The sequence below is a fragment of the Glandiceps talaboti genome, chromosome 5 (genome assembly GCF_964340395.1).
Source record: "Glandiceps talaboti chromosome 5, keGlaTala1.1, whole genome shotgun sequence".
NCBI classification, from domain to species: domain Eukaryota; kingdom Metazoa; phylum Hemichordata; class Enteropneusta; family Spengelidae; genus Glandiceps; species Glandiceps talaboti.
In genome coordinates this window covers 16,774,180-16,798,046 of record NC_135553.1, presented here as the reverse complement: position 1 = coordinate 16,798,046, position 23,867 = coordinate 16,774,180, and the positions used below count along the sequence as shown (strand labels likewise).

Below are 23,867 nucleotides of genomic sequence, written 5' to 3'. Positions count from 1 at the left end.
GATACTTTGTTGTTTGCAAAGATGTTGTTTCAAATTTAATAAGAGGGGTAAACTTAAGATTAATTAGAATAAAAATTTCAAGGCAGTATACATATATTCAGTTGCTTTCGTAGACTATATACAAAACAATAACCGTGTAAGCAATATCTCTTTGGAGAAAGCAATATTTTCTGGAACATGCATGCACGAGTCATAAGAAGCAAAATATAGGGTTTACACACATTGTTTCCTACCTAAATTGAGAGGTAATTCTTGGTCTTTTTGAAATAATACTTGATGATTATATTAAAAGACGTCTTGACAACAAGTATAGTAACATTTGCAGATAGTGACATCATTAGAGCACTAAGTATTACAGCTAAAATGATATAGGCTTGGTGTTTCACTCACGCACCCTTGGACAACTTACAGCTAAAATGATGTAGGCTTGGTGTTTCACTCATGGAACATGACATTTAATACACACCCTCAGACAACTTACAGCTAAAATAATGTAGGCTTTGTGTTTCACTCATGTGACATCATGAAATTTAATACACACCCTCAGACAACTTACAGCTAAAATGATGTTGGCTTGGTGTTTCACTCTTGTAACATAACATTTAATACACACTCTCAGACAACTTACAGCTAAAATAATGTAGGCTTTGTGTTTCACTCATGTAACATGACATTTAATACACACCCTCAAACAACTTACAGCTAAAATGATGGAGGCTTGGTGTTTCACTCGTGTAACATGACATTTAATACACACCCTCAGACAACTTCTAATGCAAAAGAAATAATTACATAGTTGCACACTGCAGTGTTTTCATTAGAAGCCTGTTTTCACTGCAATGATTATCAGTGTTCAATGTGATTGGGCAAAGGATCCTGCTGTGTTTATTGTGTCTCTGTTATTGTTAGTCTAAAGTTGAAATATGTCTAGCTCTGTGTCAAAAATGTAATGTCCCATGAGTGAAATACCAAGCCTACATAATATTTTGTAGCTATACAGTACTGCTGATCAAAACCAAAGACAGTGATAAATATCTACTCACAGTCAAAGCATTTCTTGGAAGTGAATCCTACATTCATTTTACCAGCATCGACAGGGGTGTACTCATGTAATATGAACCCAGAGGCCATGAAAATTCATTCTCGCAATAATAAATGTGTTTGTATATCTCTGTTTATACTTTGTTTTCTCCAATGCAGGAGTCGTCTGTAAAACTATGTAGTGAACCAGTAAGGCAGTGTGTAGCAGCAGGCTTATTGTACATCAGTCAGAGAGAGTTTGCCACTGTCATACCTCAGCATGGTAGGTGTATCAGTACATAGTATCCATAGCAACACAGATCTCCATACTATGTCTACAGCAATTTGTTTGTAATGTTTAAAAATAAAGGAAGATAGAACATGTGCAAATCATATAATGAAAAGTTCTTGTATCACAACCAAGGGTTTGTATTACTTATGAGTAACACTTCGCCTATTCAGGTCAACAGGATTTGTCAAACTATCTGTTTGCTGGTTTTACTGCTAGGTAGTCGTGATAGAAGAACTAATTATTACTCTGGTAATTAACCCTAAGCTACCACATTGAAGAACAATAAACAGTTTGTGCCTAGCTTTGTAAACCGAAGCCTTGATTACCAGTGTTGTATTACTGTTTTAAAATTACCGACCAGATGAATGTCACAAATTATGTTTTGAATAATATGGCCCCAGCAAAACATTGTACTCAAACGTTGATATCTAATTAGCTGCCCAAAGGAGATCACAATAGAAAGGATAGTATATAGTTCCATATAAATTTATAACCTTCCACCAATATTCTGTACAAATTATCTTGTCTTCACAGTGTCAATTGATGTCATAGGATCAGAAGATGCCACTACTTGTCATATCACTGTCTTGAGACACACAGGTATAGTACATAGATTGTGATGTGATCCATCTTTTATTTCTGAGGGCGCACTGATGATTCTGTTATAAATTCCCTGTCAGTAGTTCATTATTCAATGTTTACTTACCACAGAACAACACTACATGTCAACTTTTCTTTTCATTTTAATCATGTCCCATTCTAGATATGTGCATGTTTTTGTGTTATTCTGTGTTTGTTTGTTGTCAACTAATAAATATAGGACCCCAAGTCCCCAGTAAAAATATTCCTGACTTTGTATTGTGTTGTACCCAATAGGGAACTTGCAATCCAGACTGAGCATGCTCAGATGCAAAGGACTATGGGATTATCTGTGGTTATTGTAATATCTTATCTGGAACTACCGATGACATAAACCTCCCACACTGGTCAAGCTAAATATGAATTGATCATTTGTGGTCATGAACAATTTAACAACATTGTTTACTAATTGATTAGTATTTATTATTGCGTGTCCCATGATGCAACATTCAACATGGCGGGTTTGCAAGTTCCCTATTCTTACATTCTATATCTGTACTGTATCTTCAAACCCCTTTCCATAATACATACCCCCCCCCCCCATCCCCCCCCCATCCCAATCCCCACCCAACCCCCAGTCATGACATTAGCTTGCAATATCCATACAACAGCTAAACACTGTCAAAGTTAGAGAACAATTATAGATATTGTTCACAATGTTTTTCTTCACTCAGCAAAGGAAAATATGAGTGACCTAAGGGGCCTTGTCAGTTTGAGTTGAGGGTGAGTAGTGACAAAACTCTCAGGTTACGAGTCTTCATGCCGAATGAAGAGTATTATTGGGGATTATAATAGAATTATGTCTGAACAAGCTTGACTTATGGAAATTTGGTAAGAGTTTGAAGCATTGCCGAACAAATGACATAATGCGTGTTGTTGTGACGTAGAACAACCAGGGTATAAATTCCATATTTTCTGTATTTGTTTGGTGTTATCAGGCAGTAATGCTGTGTGTCTATCTCATTGTGATGGCAGTGGTGTAGAGGGCGGTATCAAGGCTATGTTACAAGAAATCACTACACTATCACATGGAAAACAGGGATGGTAAGTAGACAGCAGTTAAGGTGGAGATGCACAAAGGGAAGATTTTAAGAGTGACATATTTTCAAGTTATTGTTTCCCAACAATGAATAAAGTTAACACCATCAACCCATATATTTTCTGAAAGGTTTTTCTCTCCTCTTAAATGCTATTGTATTTTCTATTGTCTTTGACTGAAAGTGAGAGTTTGTTTAAGGTGTGAATAGAGGTGTCTTGATTATCTCAAGGCGCCATGGCCAATATAAATGCCTCGGAAGAGACCACCTGTCACCCGATTTTCCATTTCTTTGGTGTTTTAGAATGTTCACTTCACACATAACAAAAGTGTGTCTCACTTTTTTTCTGCCATCTGTCGTTCTTTTACAACATGCCTCGAAAGTTGTGTTCACTCACAGTTATTCAGATATGTAGGTCAAATTTCAAAAACAATGAAAGTATACTGAAAAAGATACTTGAAAATTAATTTTGCCAATGCTGTTTTTATCCAGTTTAGAACTACATCTTGTTGGTGGCTTTGCAGATGACAAGAAAACATCTGAACAACTCTCTTTGGAGATATTGAGTAGGTATACACCTTTCTTTATTTTCTGAGTCTGATAGAAATAATAATGATAAATTCAATATCTTTTACTCTCGGAACAAAATTACAGAATTTGTAGCCAAAATATCATGTTATTAAGCATCTCGTGTGTTATGAAGTAGATAAACATGCAAGGGTATCCCATGCTATCGTAGAGCTCAGTGGTCCGAGTGTAGAGTCAGTCGGCCAATTTGCAAGGGTATCCCAAGCTATCGTAGAGCTCAGTGGTCTGAGTGTAGAGTCAGTCGGCCAATTTGCAAGGGTATCCCATTCTATTGTAGAGCTCAGTGCTCTGAGTATAGAGTCAGTTAGCCAATTTGACGTGAGACTGATGCACACAATTTCTAATGATGCACTAAAATTTGGTGTTCCCCTATCTCTTACTATGTGATGACTCACAAGAAATGCCAGTTTTTATCATACTGACCCACAACAGCAAAATTTGGCTATCATTAGAGGGTACACTTTAGAATAGTGGCAGCCATCTTTTTGAGGTCTAAAACCATACAGAATGCAATTACAAAATAATACAGTTTAAAAAAAAATATTTTGACATTTCAGCCTTAAAAAGATAATAGTACCATAATATAGGTTACAATTCCTAAGTTTGAATTAAGAAAAACCTGTCACAGTGGTGTATTTGGTTATATACCAATGCCAGTATTTTTGCGATGCATATGCATCAACCCCTTCCATCAAAAAAAATTACACTCGTGCTTATGACGGTTGTATTTCAACCGTTTTTCTTTTGAAATTGAAACAAACCATTTTACAAAGTAAACTGATTGACATAATTTGAATTTAATGAGTGTCTGTAACTATCTAGTCACCTTCTGTGTTGTCAGACTATGATTTGACTAAGTAATTCTTCTTTTAAACCATTATAGATGAATTCCACAAACACCCTGAGGAGATACACTTGAAAACAGCATGCATTACAGGTAGGTCAAGTACAAATCACAAATCTTACTGAATGTTGAACTTGCTAGATTTGAATACTAATGTCGAGAACTCTCAAACTCTGCAATGACTTCTGTACACTGGTAATTTATCAACTTGTTCCATGTTGATATATTTGAATAATGCAGTTGAACTCATAAACTCTGTAATGAATTCTGTATGCTGGTAATTAGAGAGTGTCTTGTCTTGTTTTGTTTTGATAGACTTGAATGATATTGTGAAGGATGGCGTACATGGCCCTATCATTTATGGAGTGGGTAAGTACTAGTGGTATTCATACTTTGATGTTGGAAAAATGTGAGAATAAAAAGATGTATGTTACATTCTGTATAGAACTTGGAGTAATTTTGACCTTAAATCTGTCAGACAAGTACTTGAGTACATTTGTACTTCAATTTAGTAAAGGAAACATGTAAAGACAGATATGTAGTCTTCAGTCTCCAAACCCAGTATCTGGACTAGGTTTGAATGAAATCTGCATGTGCATGTTGGATAACAAATAGTATGTATATATGAATTTAATGTATTTTTAAAATATCTTTTTCTGTCTGTCTATTTTAGAGTGCTTTTTTTAACGTTTGTCTTGTGTACTATGTAAATGTTGTGTTTTTTATAGTATATGGGAGTGTATCCTGCAATAAAGTTATAATAATAATAATATTATTATTATCTATTTGAGGTGCCAATTTTGACGGATAAACTATAACAGATGTATCAGCCAGTTCCACCTTTTCAACCCACTTTGTCTTCACAGTTACCATAGTAACCTACTCATGAATATTCCATTTACCATTCTAGGAGTAAATGTGAAAACTGGAGAAATGTACCCAGCATCCTTTGCAGACAAAGGTCCTGATGAGGCAGCAAGAAGTGCAAGAAATTTTGTTGGAATTGGAAAACATGTAAGTTGATGTGACTGAAATATTGATAACTAAGTCTGTGTGTATATTGACCTAGTGCAGTTTCTGATACTTGAATAATGGTGCTCCTATATCTGCTAACCCCTGTAATATGACAGAACCCCATGACATGCGAGTGGAAGTGTGGCGTACTTGGGGTATTTGCATGAGTGCTTGCAATGTTCTCTGTGACTATCAGCAAAGTGATGAAAGTAGAGCAGACAACACAAGTGTAAATACACCTATGAAAGTACCCACACTGGAACTCACGTGGAATGGGATTCTGTTATACACACCTTTATCTGGGAACATCAAATTTTGGCATGTCACTAGAAATTGTGTGCATCAGTGGGTGCGTCAAATTAACAATTAACTTTTCACGTTGTCAGATGTCAAGTGTATATGACTTCACCAAGAGACAGCTAAGAATTGGTCCATACCAATATAGACCATGGCCTGATGCACGATTTTGGTTACTTGAACCAGATGAAGTTATTTTACAGGTATGTATTGAATGTAATAGGGCTTTCAAACTTCTAGTACCCTCCATGTTAATATTAAATGGAGAGTTCAGTAGATTGAGTCTTGTGAGATGTGCATGAAAAACGTAAACAAGAGATATTCAAAATTCAAGTTCAAAAGGCATCAAAATACATAATGTACACAGTAACGATAAAACAGATCAAAATTTGCCTCCCAAAAAAACTTCTTCGTAATGCAAAACAGCTGAGAAAGACCAAACTACAACTCCCACTAGCAGCACTGTCATTCTGTAACATAAATTGCCATCATTTCTTAGGATCAAATGTATGAGGTTGATATTAGCGTATATGTTATTCTGTGTAAAGTTTGATTTGATTTGTTATGGTAGATGTCAACATCATCAGTAGAACCACCTAACTTTGTTTTGTTTCTTACAGTACATGTCAACATTACTGGTAGAACCACCTAACTTTGTTTGATTTGTTACAGTACCTGTCAACATCACCATTGGTAGAACCACCTAACTATGTGCAACATGTACGGAATGCATTGAAACATATTATTGAGCATCGCAATCCAGAAATTACACTATTCCCTGGTGGCAAACCAAGATTGTACGAGAAGGATAGTAATGGACTATGGATGAAAGTTGATCACAGTACTTAATTATAGGGGTGGGGAGTGAGTGGCATGATAGATGGGTCATGTTGGAAGGAGGGGTGAACAAATCATTTTGTGAACTGGTGGTCCCCAGACCAGTGCCTTAAAAAATCCAGTGGTCCTGCTGAAAGAATAAGTGGTACAAGGTAAAATGTGTGTGGTCCGCCCAAAAAAATCGCTAGTCCTGGACCCAGGACCAGTGGATTTGTTCACCCCTGATTTGTCAACAAAGTTCCACTTTATGATTAGGTCATGACTTTCAATAACCATAATTGACACCAGAGGGCGCCATTTTTCTCCACATGGATAACTTTGCACAATAACAAATATCATCTTATGGTCATGATGTGTATTATTTTTTGCCACGTTTTATATAACAGGAACTTTTTATAAACAGGGGTGGGTATGTATATTTAGTTGTACAAGTATAATGTATATCAAAGTGACATGACTTGTATGTTTGTTTTTTTCCTCAATGCCAAACTATCAATTTTAAAGTGTGAATATTCAAGAAATTGCATATTTGGAATATGGGGGTTGATAGTGTATTTGTCAAGGTTTTTTTTTAATGAACCAGCTAATAACGAGCATGTAAATCATTTAGTTTTGTATATATCAGACTACTCATGGGCTAAAAGGAAGTGAACTTGGGAAGATACTAAAAAAATCATCTTGTATCCATGCAGTGAATTAATCACACGATAACACACAAACTACAGGTTCCCCACACTAAAAAAGACACAAGACTACAGGTTACTGTGGTTTCAATAGATATTACAATTCATTTATAATAGTGTTTGCTATTGTTAACACATAACATGATGAAACTGTTTACTGTATCTATCCTAAGGGTTAAGTCAAAGAACAGAATCTTGGATTAAAATCATTATTTTAATGCTTGTGATCACAGCCAGTTACAAACTATGTAAATATAGTATATATATCAAAATAGGAAATAAATAAATACTGCTACATTTTTGTCTTGTATATCTGATTAGCGTGAGATGCAGTGGTCATATTTGTGTTGTGATATGAGCTCCATGCCAGATGAATTAACATATGCACATTACATGCGTGTCTCTAAATTATCAATGTGTATATTTGATGTACAACAAGTGTAGTACACAAAGATATTGTGAATACTGGGAATACAAATCTATTTGTCTGTAAAAGTCACTATTTTCCATAGTGTCTGTATGGTGAATATTTCTATAATTGACACACCACAAGTGGTGCAACATAACGAACTCTCTATTCTAACTACTGTATAATTATGGTGTAGCCAATTCTCAACCCCGTTTCAAAATTCATAAATTATATTTACATTATAGTTAAAAATCAGGCACTTAAAGAGACTGAAGTTTGACAGATTGGGTACTTGAACTTGAAGGTTGTTTTCTCAATGTGAAGATCACGGCTAAAAAGTCGTCATGACGGTTTGAGTTCATAGTTCAAATGTCATCATGATTAGATATGTAGCAAAAATGTCATGTGTTCCTTTTTAGTAGGCACCTCCCTTAGTAGGATCTGTACTGATTTTGAAACAAAATTTTGTTCACAGATCAAAGTTTACGGACACTACCCCATGCAAGACATTAGCATGTTGCCATGAGTAATGCTTCCTCAAGATATCATAGATTTGACAGGTCATCTTGGGTCAAAGTTCATAGGTTATGATAAATGCTGATGCATGAGAAGTTCTGTGTGTTTGAACCCTGGTGAGATGACATGTGCTCCTGTTGGTGTAACTCCTAGTGGAAGATAACTATCTGGGTTTGAAACGCTGTAACTGGTCAACTCATCTTCATCCTGTAAACAATGAATAATGAACATAATTTTACAAAATATCCATGGTACCTTGGGTAACTAGATAGTAAGATACATGGTGTCTGCCCTAAATGACCTTGCTTGTTGCCGATGTGCAACGATGCCTGAACATGGCACACCTTACAAACTATTGGGTATTAGGTAAAACTGTCTCTCTTTTCTTTGATTGTACATTTAGCACACATGGTCTATTCTAATCAGGTACCCAGACAGCGACACTGTGGCTTTGCCTTTTGTTTTTAACAGTCATTTATTGCTGAATGTTGGTATATGTAAGCTGGGAGTAATTCAAACTGTATATATATAATACCAGTTTGAGAATGAGTATCCAGCTGAATTGATCTGTGTGTTCTACACACTGCCTTGTACTATTGTGAAGCACATGACAAAACCCGAACACACAATGTACACATAGCTGTGTACTGCTGTGAAGTACACAACAAAACCTCAACACACAATGTACACATAGCCATCTACTGCTGTGAAGCACATGACAAAACCTGAACACAATGTACACATAGCCTTGGAGCACATGATAAAACCTGAACACACACAATGTACATATAGCCTTGTACTATTGTGAAGCACATGATAAAACCTGAACACAATGTACACATAGTCTTGTATTGCTGTGAAGCACATGACAAAACTTGAACATAATGTGTACACACAGCCTTGTACAATGGTATACATGACAAAATCCAAATATACTCTGTGATATTACTTTAAGTTTGAAGTAACGATAAAAGACTAAGTTCTTGTCAAACCTGACCAAACTTACTTCAGCATTAGCACTGCTGTGGACATCTTCTTGGTCTGATAAGTTCCCTTCCCATTCTTGATAAAAAGGTTTGACATATTTCTTGGACCTATAAACAGGAAGAAAACAACAAGACAGTGTTAAGTCATCTCTTATTATTACATGTACCATAGATTACTTGCACTGGTGGGCACACCTACTAGTGGTATTTTCACTGCAGTGCAATACTGAAAACATTACTGCATACCTACATGCAAATGATATGCAAATGAGCATGCAATCATTTGCTACACGAAATCGCTGTGTGATTTTTAAGGAAATTGCCACTTTAACATAAACATATGTAATAATAACAGAACCCATGCCATATGAGTTCTAGTATGGGTACTCAGGCGTATTTGAACTTGCAGTGTTTTCTGCTGCACTTTCACTCACTACTTACGGGCAAAGAGAACACTGCAAGCACTCATACATATACCCTGAGTACGCCACACTTGCACTCACATGTCATAGGGTTCTGTCATAGTGTGTACAGTGTATGTGCAAGTCAGGTTTCAATATACTGCCGCAAAACAAAGGTTTTGAAATAATTAGAAATACATGTCACCAAACTACCAGTTAGAATGTATATGAAGTGTCAGATGAGATGCAAGGTTAGTAGTGAGATTTCCAACAATTGAAATACAACGTTATAATACACATTCACACAGGTGGGCAGATTTATAATGGACTGTAGTCAGGTGCCGTGATACAAAACCCTTATGTCACAAGATAAAACACTCATACAGAACAGCACATTTATTGAAAACAATATCAATATGTTGGATCAGAAAGAAACACTATCTAGTTATACATGTATATCAAGACAACTACTGCATATAACAGTGAAGTAGATGACATAATGTAAGCTGGGAGTAATTCAAACTGGTGTATATATATATATAATACCAGTTTGAGAATGAGTATCCAGCTAAATTGATCTGTGTGTTCTACACACTGCCTTGTACTATTGTGAAGTACATGACAAAACCAGAACACATAATGTACACACAGCCTTGTACTACTACTGTGAAGCACATGACAAAACCCAAACACACACAATCTACACACTGCCTTGTACTACTGTGAAGCACATGACAAAACCCGAACACAATGTACACATAGCCATTTACTGCTGTGAAGTACATGACAAAACCTGAACACACAATGCACACACAGCCTTGGAGCACATGATAAAACCTGAACACACACAATGTATACATAGCCTCAGAGCACATGATAAAACTTGAACACACAATAATAATAATAATCTTTATTTTGCACTATAGGCCATAACACACAATGTACACATAGCCATCTACTGCTGTGAAGCACATGACAAAACCTGTACTGTTGTGAAGCACATGACAAAACCAGAACACTATATTAATTGGGCTAGTAGCTCTCTTACTTACATCATCATGACATGTCAATAGCAGACAGTACAAACACATACTTTTGAAGTGTTCAATTTAACAAAAATCTTACCTGCTGAGTAAATAAGGATCAAATGGAAAGAAGGAATCCAATGGATTGAGATTAGTCAGTTTAAATTTATTTTGTCCATGGCTGACCACTGGTAGAAAAGATCTGTTATTCCGTTCCATCACAGTGTAACAGTACACTATTTGATACATTCTGTAAAACATACAATGTCAAATTAATTACTGAGAACAGCTTTGAACACAACAGGTACACAGCTGACCAACAGCACCATCTACATGTAACTTATAACAATTAGTGATAACTTTGAGCACACACGTAATTCTGATTATTTACTATAGCTAGTAATATATACATTGTTTAAGAGGTTGAAACCACACCATTTGTCATCAATATATTATTGTACAGTTTGGGATCACATTGAGCAGTGATAACATGATTATATTCCTTCCAGATATAAAGCATGTAAAATTAATACCACTAGTTTAGATGGAATCCTGTCTTGTTTGTCAGACTTAGCCATGTGAGTAGTTGTGGCTACAATTTTTCTAGTAATTTTCATTGGTCTAACAAACTAACACCATATCAATTTGGTATGATGTTCAGTAGCCTATGTACTGTTTATGTCATGCTCTGTTCTTTGCAATACATAGGCCACTGCAATAAATGTCTAACAATTGCACTGTATTGCATACTTGGGGGGGGGGGGGGGTTCATTGGGGTTGGGGTGGGGTGGGATTGGGTGAGGGATTGGGTTGGGTTGGGTTTTTCTACTTTGCTGGAAAAGTTACACAGTAAAAATTATGAAGACTTCAATATTTCAATTAACAAGTATTACCTTACACACAGACCCTCCACTATGCCCTACAGCACAAGACATGCACACAATCCTTACCTTGTTACAGTGGCAAACATGTTGACAACTGTTGGCAGGCATACCCTCAGGGGGTTCAGTCGACACATAACAATTCTACTGAAGTTCAGAGTTTTCACATAGGCTGTATTTTTACTGGACTCTAAAAACTCCTTGTGTCTGAACACAAAGGTATAAAATACTGCCTGTAGGTAGAAAGAAAGGAAGAAATTCACAGTACCTGCAATAGCTTTTTTCCTTATGCTAGAGGGTCAAAATAGATTAAGAAGGTCGACTTGTGTGCCTATAGTAATGCAGGTGAAGCGCATGGAATGAAAGTTATGATGTTGACCACGAAATTGAATGTTCGTTACTTTTATGATGCGCCTAGGCAGTAATATTCTATTTCTGATACGAAGACTTGGAACACATTTAACTATTTGATTAAGATACTTTATGTCACTCATGTTAGTCTGTTTGAGATTAGGATTTCTAGTCATTTCAATGTGGAATTGTATTGAACATTCTGTAATGTGCAAGACAGTTGTTGCTAATTTGTTTTGGAATTATTCAATTGTCGTTATACTACTTCTTCTATCTACGATGTCTACTCATTTACTGTTAGTTAGTAAATTGGCCCTGCTATCTGTCTTTCCACACTCAAACTTTTGTTATCAATGTTTAACGTTTGTGACAACAATTACTGGACTAACCTGACAAACTGAATAGAAAGGACCATGGATATCAACATCGGGATAAGATCTAGTACTTCCATCTTGTCCATCAATGTATTTATGAATCCATGGCAACAAGATATCAAAAGTGGCTTTCACAATACTGTCAAATAAAGAAGATGATGAAATATTAACAGTATGTACAGAGCTCTAAAAATATACCATTGATGACATTTACTTTATTTTTTCAGTCAATGTGTTGTAGATATTTGGAACATTTTACCGAAAAGGGCTATTGCTAGTACATCAATTAATCAGTTTAAAGCATGTATTGATAACCACCTCAGAACAGTAAGGGGTCTTTAAAAGCCTCAATGGCTGCCTACCCCAATAAATTCACAGTAAATTCACTTCCAACTCTCTACTTAGGATCACTGACTCTCATCAGTAACACATACATAACAGAGAAAAAAGTTGACAAATTTTAAAAGAAAATACAGCAGATACATGTACACCAAGCATTAACACCAATTCATGCATTAGTAAGATTTTTATGATTCCAGTCTAAAATGAGGTTGAGACATCAAAATGTTACAGAAAATGAAGATTTTGGTTAAAAGCTTTTGGAAGGAAAGTGCCTAGTACTGTCAGAACATCACACACTTCTGAGCAATATACAATACTTGCACACATGCAGTTATTTAAAGGCCACCTCACAGGTCTCTGCACAAGCTTTTACAACCCTTAACACTGAAGTAAAGCACATTCTCTATGTGCCACACTAATCCCCTAGTATGTGGTCTTTCTAAATGTTGTCAATTTAAGAACAGCAGATTGATTACAGTGAATAATTGTTGACACTCTAATCATTGACTATTTACTTGCTTTGCACCGCTAACATTGTTTGATTGATCACTGAGTGACAATACATACTGGGCTGATGAAACAGTATACTTTTACACTTAATATTGAAACCTATAAACAATTGTGACAAACAATGCAAACATTTTGCTTGAGTGTTATGGGTTGTATATTATCAAGATACTTTGCCTTATATAATTACAATGTACCATGGTAACCTTGAAAAACAAGCTATCATATGCAACTCGTTCCATTGTTTTACCAATATTGTTTTTTCTTAGATATCCAGAAGTGATACATTACTATTGAAGTACTCAGATAAACTTTGATTAATGACGTAAAAGAAATCATAGTCTTTCCTGTATCTAAACCCTATCTGTCATGACAGCAAATTAATATACACTTACCTAAGGGGTACAAATTTTGCTCTGGATAAAAAACTAGAAACATAGGCAGCTGCAGACTGCCTCACTATGGCAATGGTATTGGGGTCCTGTATCTTCTTTAAAAGAAAATCTAAAAACGCATCAACTATACTCTGGAATACAAAACATAAGAGCACATTCTTACTCAAACTGAGTGTTTGGTATTTTGACAAAACTACTTTCATCAATAGTAAACTATGTCCCTCCTATTTCACACATACAGACACAACTTGCAGTTGCATAGATATATGTCACTGTTCTCATAGTTTTTCTGGCTTATGAATTTATGGTATATGGCAATGACTCAGGTGTACGATTTTGAATACGAACTGAAGTATAACACACATCTGACTTCAAATTATAGCATTTAATTTACTTCCCATACTATCTGATAAAATACATCAAATTTCTTAATATTTGGAATTAATTATTCTTATGTGGTGCAACTTGCTATAACGATGAGTAGACATATCTTGGCACTTCAAGTGACAAATAATGTGTTTCTGTTGTCATAACTCAAACAACTGCCGTTTCTTTAATCACCGGGGTGTAAAATCCACACACTGTGTAAAGTCCTTCCTATTCTATTACAGTTTGTATCATGAATAACTGTCTACAAGATTCCAACATTTTCAGGCATATTTTGAATTTCAGTGTCAAAGAGAAGTGAGACGTCATTCTAATAGACAAGTTTGATATCTCATACTTACTGGGTTAAAACTACACATATAAAACATAATATACTGGACATGACACGATGCATGGGTTGGTAAAATAACCTTTTCAAAAATTCCAAGAAGCTGCCTCCAAAGTGGCTTTGCATGTTCCATATTAAATTTACCTGTAACAAAGAATCACACTCACAGTCCATCATAGACTTAATGACAGAATTTGAAAATGTACACATTACTTTTCACTGAAAAGTTGCAACTATACAGTTAAGACTGTCCTTATTGTTATGATTTGAGGGTTACATCTTGTCATATTCCTGAAGTACAGCAGTAACTACTCTAAAAGGACAAGGAACATACATCATCTCAAAAAAAGCTACAACATGCCAGCATGTACAATATGTGTCTACTGTCCAATGTCATCGTCAATATTTCTGATATTGGCAATCACTAGTGCAAAAAAGCGAACAAGGCTTTTTTACTCTCCCCTTGAAAAGTTTGTCTCAATTCACAGGAAAACTGTAGTTTAACTTCCCATCCCTAAGTTTTGCTTACCGTGTGGATGACAGACATGGTGAATATATGGTAAAAGTACTGACATCATTACATCTAATTTATCAGCCATTTCATGATTCATTGGACCTCCTTCATCGTCATCAATGTCTTCCTTGTTGTCTTTCTTTATTTCATCAATGCTATTATCCGTGTCTTCAATTTCCTCCTACAAAATGATAAATTTTAAAATTAGGCACCGCGAGCTGTGTTATGAAGATGTCAACACAAACATAAATTTAGGTACTGCGAGCTATGTCATGACAATGTTGTCAACATAAATGTACATATGTAATTTAGTATTGGTCTAACACACCCCTGTTTACATCAACTATGAGATTTAAAACATTAAGTACCAGCCATGAAATGACAGCCATTAATATGGTATCTACATACCTTCAAACCTGGCACAAATATGATTTACAGGATGTACAATATGGGACATACACATACCCAAAAATACTATCATAATTCACTTGTGCTGAATTAAACCATTAGAATAAATGTAAGATGCACAGATCACACAATTTCTAGTTTATCAAGATAATTTGAGAAGCAGAGAAGACACACATACCATATCGAACTGCATGTCTTCTTCCATGAATTCATTTTCATCTTCATTATCATCATCCTCATCCTCCATTTCTGCTTCTTGTACTTCATGTTTAGGTGCATGTACCTATACAAAACAAAACCACGTTGACGCTTCTATTGTCATCACAGAAACAAGGCAGCTACAAAACATAGAGAAGTGATCCACATTTTGCTAACTTACTTTGTTTACAAGTTGTCTTATATGTAAATCAGGTGTTGACATTAATGAATACTGAAGAATATTAATATCAAAATACTCACATCAATTTTAATCATTTTCTCCACAATTAATTCCATTATCTTGGACCTCAAATTTGGGAGATACAAGGTGATTTCAAGTAAATTCTTCACATAACATTCCTGAAAAAAAAATTCAAAGAAAAATTGATTGAATTGGCATTTCAAACCTGAAATATATCTAAATGAATACAACATTTGTTTGTGTCAACTGTATTGGGAAACTCAAGTCAGGGTCCAATAAAATAAGAGTTTCCCCAAAAGGAAACGATTACGCTATATTTGCATACTCATGACTCCACAAGGCAAGAATTCTTTGGTCTCGCGCTAGATGAGACCGCCCTCTCACCAATACTAGCCAGTTTTTATTTGCCAGTCCATCCTTAGATACAAATGTATTTTCCAATGAGTGGGGAGGAGGGTGGGTACTGCATCAGGTCAGTAGATATAGAAAAATGTTTCCTTTTGGGGAAACTCTTATTCTATTCATCATAATGGGCATTGTTTACTGGTGTTAGCACTGATGACATTGACTCAGTCACTGTGTCAGTGTGTAGTGTTTACATGTCAAGTAAAGACGTTCCAGACAAAATTTCTCATAGGTACCTTCATTCATGATTCATGAACACATACTGTAAATAGACTTCATGAACACATACTGTAAATAGACTTCATGAACACATACTGTAAATAGACTTCATGAACACATACTGTAAATAGACTTCATGAACACATACTGTAAATAGACTTCATGAACACATACCCCCTGTAAATAGACTTCATGAACACATACTGTAAATAGACTTACTTGTGTATGAATTTCTTTCTTCATATATGGAAAGTATTCAGATAAAAGTGACATTAACACTGTTGGTGCCCTGGGAAAAGACAGAACATTACGAGTTATGTTGTGTACAGTGACATGATTTCAATAGATTTACATAATTTGTGATACACCACATACCACTGAGCATCTTGCAAGGCATTTGTGAAGGTCGGTGGTTGGTCTCTGTAATGACCTCAACAATGTTACTCTGTAGCGCCCTCAATGACCAAAAATCATCAAGCATGGGTCCCTCTTTTGTGTAGGTTTTTTGAAACCACTTAAAACTTTCACTTGTAATTTCATAATTTTCCTAGAGAATGAACTGAGTAACCATCTTTACTGAACCCGTGTTTTTGGAATTTTTGACAGCAAGTTGACCCACGTTTTGTGAATTTTTTGGGAAAAAATGACTCATAAATGACATTTGGGTGGCATACCCAATTCACCTTATGGAAGTACCCCCTAGGTCTGTAATGCACCACAGGGGTTCATCCATTCCTCATACACTTCAACACAAATGTATTCATCCCCTATAGTATTTGGAGTTCACTATAAAAACAGTCACAATATAAACTTACAGTGGTGCAATCTTTATGATATCTTTCAATGCAGTGTGTGTACATTCAAAACTTTTCTCTTCAATCTCTTCTCTCATTTCCTTCTCTACTTCATCTTCCACATCATCACCTGATGATGGTTTTATTTCTGTGCAGAAAAGTAACATGTAATGAGTACAAAGTAAACTGCAAGACTGAATACTATACAGACTGTGATTTCAAACTGGTTATTATACAATTATAAATCTACATGCGAGTATGTATGTATGTACGTACGTACGTATGTATGTATGTATGTATGTATGTACGTACGTACGTACGTACGTACGTACGTACGTACGTACGTACGTATGTATGTATGTATATATGTATGTATGTATGTATGTATGTATGCATACATACGTGCGTGCGTGTGTATGTATGTATGTATGTATGTGTGTATGTGTGTGTGTATGTGTGTGTATGTATGTGTGTGTATGTGTGTGTGTATGTGTGTGTATGTATGCGTGTGTATGTGTGCGTGTGTCTGTGTGCGTGTGTGTGTGCGTGTGTGTGTGTGCATGTCTGTGTGTGTGCATGTGTGTGCATGTGTGTGTGTGTGTGTGTGTGTGTGTGTGTGTGTGTGTGTAAATTATGACATTTAGATGTCAAACTTCAAGTTCATAGAGATACTGGGGTAATTAATGATTCCCACCTCTACATCATTTTATTGTATTTGACAGAGATGATGGAACTCTTACAAATGTCCTCACTGAAAAGCATGGAATATATGTATGCTTGTATTATCAAATGACAGCGATTTGTAAAAAACTGTAGTATTCAGAATTAAATTGAATTGAGAATGCATAAATCAGTTTTCACTAGAGTCAATAATGCTGCAATACTTCACACCGGTGCATGCATAAAAAGACAAATCCGCTCTTGGTGCAAGTATACAAACAGAAAGACAACTTTACTTGGCAGAAAGTGTTTGGTGCAAGTATACATACAGAAAGACAACTTACTTGGCACAAAGTGTTTGACCAACATCCTAATGACAGCTTTCAGGTAAAATGTTTGTGCTGACACTAGACTGGTCAGAAAGTCTTGATATTCTGCAACGACTGAGGCATCTCTTGTAGTCCATTCTAATTTCTACAAACAAAAACATTTTTTAGATTAGAAATCTGACAAAGACTTTGGACTTAAATATGGTGGATTGATGGTAAGAAATGCAGTCAGTGATATTTAAACAAATTTAGATTCACAGTAAAAATCTAAAATTTGGCAAGACAGTTAGTACTTTGTCTCAATGTTGGTTTTCTCCATAGATCTTGGTCTAAATGTTCTCCAACTCAAAGAATCATGACAGGACAGGGCCTGTATAAATTAATGAAAATCAAATTCATTCATTCACATATATAAACGGTGACATATATGGATGACAAATATTGTAATCAACCTCTACATCACCTACAATATTTACAGAATCTGAAGGTAGAAGTAAAGTCACAAATATCACCTAAACACCCATCATAACATCTAAAGCCATATTACAGTACTCACTAATAGAACGGCCACCAAGTGTTCCAATTCTCTTGTTAACTTTGATGTACAGCCCCGGAGTTCTCGCAGCCAACATGCGAGTGTTGCCGACTGAAAATATCAAGATACCATAGTGAACATGGAGAAAACACTGCCATCCATTATGAAAACAATGAAACTGTCAACTTCATATAGTCAAGGACATAGATATTTGAAAAGTGGTGGTTACCAAATATGTACATTACAATGTATTTGAATGTATGGGTCAGTTGATAATTAGATTCTAATATTATCACAAAGTATCAAATTTACTATTTTCAAAACTGTACTGTATATTACATGTAATTCATTGAGAACATGACATGAATATGATAGTATACCTAAAATATAGCCGTTCTACCATCGCTATACTTTCTGTAAGAGTAGGTTGCTTCTAGATAACAAACAAATGTACACATACCTTGATATTGGGATCAGACAACTGATGTAGCAGTAAATCATAATCTTTATGATAACCCTGTCACAAAACAAAACAAACATATTTATAATGTGTCTAGACTGAAATACAGTCATGGGTGGCACAACAGCACTGACAATTGCATTTACCTTAATTATCTAGTCTTTTTAAGTTGACAAAGTTTTGTTGTCTGCAGTTTGTAAATTCTTGTAATTAATTCATTCCTCATGTCTATTTTCAACAATTCTGTTATATCTTCTGGGAACACTGTGGACACATAGAAATTGCACCAGTATTTGTTATATATTTTTTCATGACAATCATGAACATGCCTTCACCTAACTGTACTTTAGTTAAAAGTCAACATTTATACACAGACTCCTTTCAAGAAATTATGACAAAATTTGTAGACAGTTCAGGAGACTACAAAATTAGTACTTTCAAGAGTGACTGACACCAGGAAAGCGAGTACAGAAATATTCAACATTTACCTGCCCCAAACTTTTAAAGATACTTTTTACATCTCCCCCAAATCTGACAACCTTTGGTGAGCCACCAAGTATAACATCATCTGCTATCATTCTTCTCTGCTTCTGCCGAGGGATAAAATCGTATGCAACAATATTAGTATTTCAGGTTTATAAACACATTCTATCATTTTATTGCATTTCTTGTATTGCATAATTATTTAACGTTAATATATTGGTAATGACGTAGTGCACCCCTTCCCCCCCCCCCCCCCCCCCGTCAATCTATAATACCGCATGCGCATGGCACATTATGATCATCACCTCTTCTACCAGTGAAACTGTTAAACTTGCCAATTTTGCAAATGGAAAATGGATAAGTTTACTTTAAATGACGTTACGGCGGTCAGACGGTTTGAGGTCAGAAATTAGAGATGTTTGGTCGTTTTTTCACCACCTGTCTACTGAGCAGTCATACAATCGACATTCACAACAGTCAACATATAGCGAGCCTCATTATTTCACAACCACGTGTAATAAGGCTGGTGGTGGTATTTAGTTTAGTTGTCCCCCCCCCTCCCCCATTTTCACTACCTTCAAAGTTTTCAACGCTTACACAGTATCTTTACCTCATAAATCAAACCTTGTGTGGTCCAGCTTTAGTTATTTCGTCGCGAAATCTGAGAAAAGATGAAGTCTACATTGAAACTTTCCGAAATAGCTCCTTCCAACACAGCGCCATGTTGATTTAAATCTGAAACGTACTCAGTCGCAAATTCAGAATTACAAAAATAGAAATAAACTTTTAGAATTACACACTATTAACTTTTTAAATCTTTAAAGAATGTTTTAGGAATTTAGATACATCAAAATACCTTCTGTATGGTGTAATTTTATATATGTTGCAGTTTCCATTCAGACGACTATACGACTTGCAAATCACTAGCTACTTTCAGTATCGGCATTCAGCGGGCTGTTCAAAACATCTCTCGAGTGATTGTTATGAACTGACCTGGAAGGATGGCTAACGTTTTGAAAGCGTACAACAAAGTACCCGCTCTGAACACAGCAACAGTCTTGGTAAGATTGGATTATTTAATATATCTGTTATTAATATTAGATGATAATACACTGGATTTACGATCACGATAAATCTCTCTGCCTCTGTCTGAGATCCATATAAAAAAGTCACTTGCACCATGGATGTATGGGGGAGATTTCCTAATATATACATCCATGCTTACACTTACAGTGAAGACTGAAGTTACACTAAAAAATAACCCAATGAGAGGACAGACCCTATTTGCAAGACAAATCACATATAGAACGAAATATATTTCTTTTCATTTTGTCTGGTATATTCTCAGCAGAGATAAAGTTACATCATGTAAATTCCGAATTTTGAAAATTTACCTGAAAGTGGAACTTCAAAAACGACATTGTGTAAGGTTCATTGAAACTGTAGAAAGACTTGATTTGCCTTGTGAAATAATCTGGGAAGTGGAAGATGAACAAATTATAATGATAATTTGTACCTGTTTAAAGTTGAAGTGCTTCCGTTACCACCACCACCACCACCACCACCACCACTACTACCACCACCGCCACCTACACCACCACCACCACCACCATCATCACCACCACCACCATCACCACCCACCACCACCACCACCCACCACCACCACCACCATCATCATCATCATCACCACCACCCACCACCTCCACCCTCATTGATGTGTCACGTTTTTGTCAAATATTTCTAAGTTCTACATATCAAAAGGAAATAATTGAAATAACAATAACATGTAATGTTTCTGTTTTAGTTGGTTGGTGTAGATGGCATTGGTAAACACCAATTAGCTGATGCAATGTTAGATCTTAATACAACCTTCAATCTGCATGTGTAAGTACTGATTTCTCCATTTTTCATAGTCAGGGCTAACGGTATTCGGCGAAACGAAAGGAAACAAAACAAAACAAAACAAAATGAATGAAATGTTTTGTTTTGTTTCGTTTCGTTTTGCTGAATACCATAAGCCCATAGCCAGCAATTTACACCACAGTTGCCTTTGGGCTAGTACTATAGTATTCAACAGTCTTGTGACCAAAATTTAGTTTTAAGTGAATTTTTTAAAAGTGATTTTATGTGATACTTCTATATCAACCCTGCTCATCATTGTGCTTACAAGTATACTAAAGTTTGACAGGCAAGACTGATGTACAAAAATGTAGGAGTATGTGTAAAATGCTAAATCATGGTTAATACAACATATAATATATAGACCCTGAAGTGAAGACTGTTGACTGTTCAATATAGATTAATCACAGACCATAACCAGCTTTGATTTTACATCTCTCAGTTGTGGCAGTAATAAGCTGGATTTTATGTAAAATGTGTGTTGATCATTTTGTAAGTCCCACAATCACATAAATGTGTTTGTTGATTTTCAATTTATCCGTAATGTCCTGCCTTTCCATACTACAGTAGTACAACATTTTGTAACCAATTCTTTCCATTACTTTCTGTAGGAGAACTACTACAAACTTACCACTGCCCGAAGAAAATGCTGAAAGCAGACCAAAAATAGACTTTGTAGTTTTCATTATAGATATGTCTAAGAAAAACAGGTAAATCATGATCGCATCTTTACATGTTGAACAGGCGTTTATGGACTGAGGTTGTATGGGGAAGGTATTGAACCTTGAAAGAGTGTGTGAGTCACATGACTAAGTCTGCAAAATCCATATTCAATGAAAATTTTATTATAAGTGTCATTGATAAGAACTATGACAAAAGTCAAACTCATAGAATGCATAAATTCATATTTTAATATTTCCCAAAATGCCTTGCTAGTAACAGTATCAGTCTTATCGTTGGCATGGACTAATCTATATTTCAGTAGGGAAGGCCGAGTAAAGATAAAGGGACAATAACCAACATACATGTAACTTGATACTGATTGGTGACATGTCCATGCTAATACTGGAACTGCAGACGTATTATTTACTCCACACCCTAATTATAAACTGCTAAGTACCATGTACTCATCGGTCTTTTGATTTTCCCTATAAAGACATGCATCAAGTACAACTTCTATCCAAGCTGATATTTTTTCTCTTTTTTGTACCCCCAGTTTTACAATGGTAGAATCTTGTGTCAAATTACTAGACATCAACTACTTCCTTGGTAGAGTATGTTTTGTGATAACACATGCTGATAAACCCAATTTACAGAATGTATCATTACAAGCAGTCATTGGTCTATGTGATGCTTATGATTCTCCAATGGTTTGGGGTTCAATGGAGGTGAGTTATCTAATAACACTGCAACACTCATTTACTCATATCTCAAAATTATTACTGTCACAAATGTCCTTTGTGCAATTGACAGTGAGGGCACTGTTCTTCCTGTCTGATATTTTATTTCAGATCTGATTTGTATCAATTTTATTTCATATCTGTATCTGATTTGTATCTATCTGTATCTATCTATCTATCTATCTATCTATCTACATACATGTATCTATCTATCTGTATGTCTTTATCTGTCTGCATTTGTGTGTCTCTATGTGTCTGTATCTGTGTCTGCACCTGCATCTACATCTGTGTCTGTATCTTTTGATATTTTATTCTATTTCATTTTTGTATATGTGTCTGTATATATAATCAGATAACTGGTATATGATCAACAGCATTTGTAGCACATTCTAAAAGAATTCCATTTTCCATCCATGTTTTTAAAATGTATTTTCACAGTTTTTAATAACCCAGTCTAATTAATGTCATACAAAAGTGAACTTGGTCTGTGAGGTACGCTGTCACGGGGTGCCCTCACACATCCTGAGAGGAGACCAGTGAGGGTTGAACAACACAACGTATTTTACAGTCGAAAGTGAACTTGACTTGCTTTTAATATTGAGTCTTTCTATCTTCAGTTTTTATCATGTTCTGGTAAACTGATTCCCCATATCAACGACATGAACTACAATAACTCTCTATCTCATTCTTTTTTTTACTATTGCAGACTAAAGAGGGTTGTCACTGCCTGGCAAGGAAGTTATTAACAACAACTGAAATTATTGCTGGTTGTAAAACTAACGTCACACCCATGCTGATTCGTGCTACAAGACTGTCATGTGCATATAATGAGACATTATGAATGGACGGGTACACATCAATCATGAATTTTAATGTTTGATTTAAAGGACTTCATACTGTTTATACTCTCACTCACCTCTGCTAACACATGGGTGTTTACGTTTTGCACCTTCATGTGTATGAAGTCATATAGTGGCATATTATATTTAGGATGACTGCCAGATTAAATGTGTCTGCTTTCACATTTCTGTAACAGCTTTCTGCTATGAATTATACGAGTTTTTTGTAATGATTACACAATATATATATAGACTGCTGTGGCCGGAATTAGAGTAGCAAAGCAGAAATTAAAATTAGAATGTTCTTGCCCCCCCCCCCCCCCCAAAAAAAAAAAAGAGAGAGCAGAGTTTCTGACCTAAATACTTACT

At 35.6% G+C, this 23,867-nt stretch overlaps 3 protein-coding genes across 4 annotated transcripts; 2 read left to right on the top strand and 1 right to left on the bottom strand.

The window, feature by feature from the left end:
* The first annotated feature begins 1,194 nt into the window (after positions 1 to 1,194).
* LOC144435419 (protein N-terminal asparagine amidohydrolase-like) lies at positions 1,195 to 6,580 on the top strand. The gene is made up of 9 exons (XM_078124015.1): positions 1,195 to 1,303; positions 1,847 to 1,912; positions 2,890 to 2,995; positions 3,481 to 3,554; positions 4,460 to 4,513; positions 4,736 to 4,789; positions 5,331 to 5,434; positions 5,821 to 5,934; positions 6,404 to 6,580. The coding sequence occupies exons 1-9, from the start codon at positions 1,195 to 1,197 to the stop codon at positions 6,578 to 6,580; spliced, it is 858 nt and encodes a 285-aa protein (XP_077980141.1).
* An 828-nt stretch (positions 6,581 to 7,408) lies between these two features.
* On the bottom strand, positions 7,409 to 20,078 carry LOC144435609 (RNA polymerase I-specific transcription initiation factor RRN3-like). Of its 2 annotated transcripts, none has more exons than XM_078124199.1 (17): positions 19,971 to 20,078; positions 19,366 to 19,467; positions 18,878 to 18,934; positions 18,439 to 18,528; positions 17,898 to 18,027; positions 16,915 to 17,041; positions 16,319 to 16,388; positions 15,535 to 15,633; positions 15,254 to 15,358; positions 14,683 to 14,848; positions 14,167 to 14,297; positions 13,439 to 13,569; positions 12,210 to 12,333; positions 11,539 to 11,702; positions 10,689 to 10,838; positions 9,183 to 9,270; positions 7,409 to 8,383 (listed from the first exon to the last, which is right to left on the bottom strand). In XM_078124199.1, exons 2-17 carry the CDS (start codon positions 19,453 to 19,455, stop codon positions 8,246 to 8,248), a joined length of 1,860 nt encoding a protein of 619 aa, XP_077980325.1. In that variant the 5' UTR covers positions 19,456 to 19,467; positions 19,971 to 20,078; the 3' UTR covers positions 7,409 to 8,245. The 2 variants fall into 2 exon arrangements, with proteins under 2 accessions (XP_077980325.1, XP_077980326.1); XM_078124200.1 differs by having other exon boundaries at positions 9,189 to 9,270.
* Positions 20,079 to 20,361: 283 nt separating this feature from the next.
* On the top strand, positions 20,362 to 23,500 carry LOC144434803 (centromere protein M-like). Its single transcript, XM_078123306.1, has 5 exons — positions 20,362 to 20,421; positions 21,165 to 21,244; positions 21,871 to 21,969; positions 22,476 to 22,647; positions 23,366 to 23,500. The coding sequence occupies exons 1-5, from the start codon at positions 20,362 to 20,364 to the stop codon at positions 23,498 to 23,500; spliced, it is 546 nt and encodes a 181-aa protein (XP_077979432.1).
* Positions 23,501 to 23,867: the final 367 nt, after the last annotated feature.